Raw genomic sequence first — 6,005 nt, 5'->3', positions numbered from 1 at the left:
TTTTTGCACTTCCTTTCTCCATCGTGATTGGCAGTCAAGTATGGGATGAATGTAAAAAGTGGGGGTAAAGGGAGGTGGAAGAGATGGACTCCCTCTGCCCTGTAACATCGCTGAATCACACCGTATCTTTGATACTGAATTAGCATCCTCCTCATCTCTGCAGGTATGATTGTATTTATTCAACAAGCTAGGGCAGTTTCAACTCCAGGAGATCAGAGACAAAAATACCTTTAAGGACTTAGGTCCTCTTAGAACTGAAGAAGAACCACTTATTTCTGTGGTTGGGTGAAGAAGTAAGGAGTTTTATTTTCTATTCTTCACCCAGTAAAGATTATGTTTCTATGACTTTGACCAGGACAGATCTCGTTACACAAAACGTCATTTTACAGTTACAGTTTCCCTTCAGTATTAGAGGGTTATATTGGGAGAACATATTCTAAGAAGATCATTACTGTTTTCAATGCACAGCTTGGCAAAGTTAAACTAAATGAACTAACAATTCTAAATAAACTTATGTTTCTACCTGCAGCCTCGATACTCACAGTTCCTAGGACTAAGGATGTAAGTTTTCTTGTTTGCAAAGTGAAAATGCCTCCCTAGACGAATGGATGTCAACAAGAATTAACTGATTTTAAAAGAGTTAAATTTTTTTTGCTATGTTATATGTACATGTAACCTCATCTATTTCTCCATCTTGCTGGAAATCATGGGAAACTGGAATATGACGTCAGAGTTCATTCTCCTAGGTCTCTTCAACCACACAGGAGCCCATTTATTTCTCTTTGTGATGGTTCTGATGATGGCCTTCACCTCCCTCGTGGGCAATGCCCTCATGCTTCTCCTGATTCTCCTGGACCCCCGGCTCCACAGGCCCATGTACTTCCTCCTGAGCCTACTCTCCCTCATGGACCTGATGCTGGTGTGCACCATCGTGCCCAAAATGGCTGCTGACTACCTGACTGACAGGAGGCCCATCTCCCCGGCTGGCTGTGGGCTGCAGATCTTCTTCTTCCTCACTCTGGGAGGGGGTGAGTGCTTCCTCTTAGCAGCCATGCCCTACGACCGCTACGTCGCTGTTTGCCACCCACTGAGATACTCAGTCCTCATGAGTAGGCAGTCATGCCTGAGGATGATTTTGGGGTCTTGGTTCCTGGGGGTGGCTGATGGGCTCATGCAGGCTGCTGCCGTCCTGAGCTTCCCATTTTGCGGTGCTTGTGAGATTGACCATTTCTTCTGCGAGGCCCCCATGCTGGTGCGTTTGGCTTGTGCTGACACGTCTGTCTTTGAGGACGTCATGTACATGTGCTGTGTGCTGATGCTCCTGGTCCCCCTTTTCCTCATCCTGACTTCCTATGGCCTCATCCTCACTGCTGTTCTCCAGATGCGTTCTAACGAAGCCCACAAGAAGGCTTGTGCCACCTGCTCCTCACATCTGTCCGTGGTGGGACTCTTTTTTGGAGCTGCCATTTTTACCTACATGAGACCCAAATCCTACAGGTCAGCAAACCACGATAAGGTGATGTCAGTTTACTATACAGTCTTCACCCCTGTGCTGAACCCCCTCATCTACAGTTTGAGGAATAGCGAGGTCAAGGGAGCCCTGAGCAAGTGTATGGATCAGTGTGCTGCCTTAAGTCATGATTAAGATGACACTGATTTGCCCCAAAGTTCGAAGTTGTAAGAAGTGAATGTAGCGGGTTTTCCTGACTGAGGTTATATATACATCATTTCTCTGCCTGTTATTTCTGCTTTGCTTCAAGATGCAGGTGGACCTTCCGCTTTGGGATGATTTACTCTTCCATCATCAACAAATCAAACTGTGGATTGTTAAAAATCTGCTCATTGCAAATCACTATTAAAATATATCTACACCACACCTCAGCATAAATATCTGTTCAAAGAATAAATAGAGTGGTCAAACGATGTTAAAGTTTGTTGAGTTTTAAAATTGAGGTATAATTTACAGACGCCAGAACACTCACATCTGAAGGGTGCCTTTCAATCAGTTTCAACTGTCCATGCTCTTGTAACTAATCCCTTCGCAAACCACGCCCAAATGCCCTTTTCCGGTAAAACCCCTCAACCGAGAGGCAAACATTGACGCCATTTGTATCTCTCCATTGGCTTAACCTCTCCTAGAATTTCCTATCAGTGAAAACATACAGTAGGCATTTTTCTTGTATCTTGTGCCTTTCTCTCAGCTTAATATGTTTTTGAAGATTTCTCCAGTTTTACTTCTACCAGCAGTTTGCTTTTGTTTATTTAATTGTTGAATCACGCTTCTTTGTTGGCAAGTGTCCCCATTGCTTTAGGCGCTGTTTTGTTGATAGACATCTGGGCTCTTTTCCATCTGGAACAGTTATGACTAAAACTGCTATTAACCATTTTTTGGTGTGTGTGGGAGCCTATGTGTTTACTTTTTTGGTTAATGCATGGTTAACTTTTTAGTAATCTGTTTTTCAGAGTAGGTGTCAGATTTTAAAGTCCCATCAGCAAAGCACTTGAGTAGCAGTTGCTTCAAATTGGTAGAAACTGTGGGTATTACCAAGCTTTTGCATTTTGTCGCATTTTGCCTCATGTGGTGAGTCATTTGGTCTTAATTTGTGTTTCCCTGATGTGTAATGACGCTGCGGACTTTTGCATTAATTTATTGCCTGTTTGTGTATCTTTCTTGTGAATTATTCATTATGACTTGGAAAACAAAATATAGATACACTTTAAGGCACAGACAATTTGGTTGTTTATTGATAATATATGATGTTCATAGCAATATTTGGCATTTTTAAATAAAATTATATTGGGTTATTTTTATTATTATTTATTTTCTTACATTTCTGTGATTATTTAACTCTTCAATATTAATTCTCTTTGAACTGGGTATATATATAATAAATCTCTTCCACCACCTCCATTGGGCTTGAAACTGTAAGTATATTTGTTTGTTTATTTTAATTTTTCATTATAACAGAAGATTCCAGTTCCATGGGTGGAATCAGGCCATTGAAATCTGAAGGAATTTTTTTCTTATAGGTACACTTTGCCCAAAGTTGAAGGAAAAAATAGGTTACCAAATTTAAGGTTTGGATGTTCATGGCATATTTCTTATCTTCCACTGGTAAATGAAGATATACTTACAATAATTTTCAGCCAAGTTCTTTGGTACATTTAAAGATGCCATTGGTTTTGCAAAGAAAATAGTTCTGTATGTATTTGTTTAGTACATCTATATATTTACAAATGTGTATGCATGTGCTCTCCAAAAATATAGCATTTGAATATAAAGTCAAGTATAAGACAGTGGTTTAAAATTTTTGAATTTTTGAATAGCAGTTTAGTCAAAATAGTTTTCTCCATCTCACATGAATTAAAAGGGAGAATGATCGACAGGAGATGATATCAGGGATCATGGGACAGAACCAGTTTTGCAGGTTCCTGGGATATTTTGCAAGTGGCACTTAGAGATTTAGGAGAAAGGCTAGTTGCTGTATTTGTCCATACCTGAATGCTGTGTTTCAGATTCTGTAATGGAATTTAGCCATTAAATTCCATTTTGCTGTATTTTAAGCCTTGTTTGTTCCTCTAAACATAGTCATACGTTGATCAACAGATAATTTCAGTAAATATTGTAATAGTCCCTTTAAGGTACTATTAACTAATCCACTAAAGTAATATCCACTAAGGTGGAGTGACAGTATATGTGATTTTTTTTTTTTTGGTTGGGAAATGTAGTAAAGCATTAAAAGATGCCAGTTAATTACAAATAACAGGTATCTCAGGTTACTGATTTGAGTGTTTTTCTATTGTGAGTACAAAATATTGCTCGCTTATCAGTAAACAAAGGATGTTGCAGCCATCACGCTGCAGTAGACCCCTGATGGTGAGCCCTGAGGGAACTCAGAATGGAAACAGGATGCCCGCCATCAAGCAGTCAGCCACTCAGCCACCCCCAACCATGTGCCCTGAGGGACTCAGGATGGGCGAGAACAGGATGCTGGCCCTAGCTAGCTAGGTGCGCATCAAAGGAGTGATTTCAGTGAGCCCAGACTCTGGCATTTTCCCATACATAAAAAAGTGCTAAATTCCTTATCTTGAGATATCTGGTTTTCTTTAATAGTAATCTTTGGATGTTCCAGCTACCTGATCTTTGTTGTAAAAACTGCCATATATCCTGGCTCCTCCCTTACCTCTTTGGAGCAGTCCCTTAGAGCTATTGGAAGGGCTATCTCCTCGGCTTGAAATCCTCAGGAAGTCTGCCAAATGAAATATGATTCTCAACTTTAAGGCTGTGCATTGTTTTTCCTTCATTTGACACAATGTATAGGAAGATGCAAGAATCTAGGGTCATCTGAAATTCATTTTCTTGAATACATATCTTAAGTATGTAGAGGCCAGTATAGCCAAAGCACGGAATGCTTCCTGTTTTTTCCATCCTGAATTGGCCTCTGGAAACACTGTTGGCAGGCAACTGATTAATGCCTGGATCCTTGTAGAATTGGTGTGGCAAGCAACATTGTTTGTTTTACATCCTGATTTTTGAAACATGGAAGCATTTATGAGGCAAAATCCATGGCCCACCTTCACGCAGATCTCAATTCAGTTGTTTGATTTTTAAAAGCTTATGTATATGAAAGGGCCAGTCTTAAAAGTGGGACTGGGGCATTCCCTTGCCCCTGCAATTCACACACCTAAGTGAACTAGCTGTTTTTTGTCTTTCCTAAAGAAAGAACAAGATATCGGCAAATTGAGACCCTTTGTTGGGTGAAATAGAAGTTTTCAGGAAACAGTACTTTACAATGTGAAATGGGAGACCAGAACTTTAGGACTTGAATTCTTGATGAACCTGAACAGCCTTGGAAATGCTGCTTGATGCCTGTGGGTCCCATGCAGTTCTTGATGATTAAGTAATAATTGTAACATGCTAATGAATGGAAGATGCTTGAAATCTTGTGTGACATTTAAAACTGCCCAATGAGTTTTAGCTGCCAAAATAATTATGTGTTAAGGAAGTGCACTGACTGAATGTTTTACACTCCGTTCACTTACAGACTCAATTTATTGGCTGATCCTTTGATCGACTCATGAATCTACTCAAAATGAAAACAAACAGAATCACTTAGGTACACCAAGTCCATGTTTTCAGTTTGCCTCCATGTAATAGGCAGTCTGGGGAATAATTGGGTTTCTCTATCGATGCCCAAACACCCAGGAGACTCTCAACTTTGCAGCAAGTGAAACCCCTCCAAGTGGCCTGTCCTGGAGCATCTACCTAGCGTAAGGGACAGGCCATGCACAGATCCTCTAACAGACAGTGTTCTCTCAGGCCCTGAAGAGTGGAAATAAAATATGCTAAGAAAAGGAGGAATTACAGGAAAGCGGTCAGAGAAGGCAGTTTTTGGTTTTCCCTGCGTCAAATGTTCAATCTCACTTTGTATAGGCAATGCTGGTATAGATCCCTTATCCCTGTGACAAGAGGATTCTTCTGCTGTACCCAGAGGAAATCCTGGTCTGTCTCAGTGAACACACCTTTCTCCACACAAACTATTTCATCATGTTTCCTTTGCTTCCTTCTTTGGCTGCCCCACGGAGACACGGTTTTCCATGTTGCCCTATCAAGGGGCAGCTCTCTTGTCTCCCAGAGGCCACATATGTCCTTCCTCCTCCCAAAACATTCATCCTGCACCTCCCTGCAAACCCTTAGCTATAATGAAGCAAATGCATGGAGTTTGGCATCACCCCACGTCTCTCAATCACTCTGGAGGAAGTGATACCTTGGCAGACTCCTGAATGGTGTGAGCAAAAGCCAGTCACCATAGTGGAGGGTGTTGCTTGTATCCTTGAGGTGCTGGTGAGGCTAGTGTGTTAGACGTGAAAAGACTCAGCAAGAATGTTCTGTCTTGGGGACGGGGATACTGATAAAGTGGAATGGTTTGAGACATGTGGGGTTTGGGAGACTTCGGGTACCAAGGGAAGAAGAGATGCTGAGGTCATGTTCAGTGTGCAGAGTC

The 6,005-nt window shown here is 41.2% G+C and overlaps 1 protein-coding gene across 1 annotated transcript; it reads left to right on the top strand.

Annotated features, from left to right (window-relative positions):
* The first annotated feature begins 706 nt into the window (after positions 1-706).
* LOC107035409 (olfactory receptor 2T8-like) lies at positions 707-1,645 on the top strand. The gene has a single exon (XM_015252780.3). The coding sequence runs from the start codon at positions 707-709 to the stop codon at positions 1,643-1,645; it is 939 nt and encodes a 312-aa protein (XP_015108266.3).
* Positions 1,646-6,005: the final 4,360 nt, after the last annotated feature.

The sequence above is a fragment of the Vicugna pacos genome, chromosome 25 (genome assembly GCF_048564905.1).
Source record: "Vicugna pacos chromosome 25, VicPac4, whole genome shotgun sequence".
In the NCBI taxonomy this organism is placed as follows: domain Eukaryota; kingdom Metazoa; phylum Chordata; class Mammalia; order Artiodactyla; family Camelidae; genus Vicugna; species Vicugna pacos.
The sequence above is the reverse complement of the archived record's forward strand: the minus strand, read 5'-3'. Positions and strand labels throughout refer to the sequence as shown.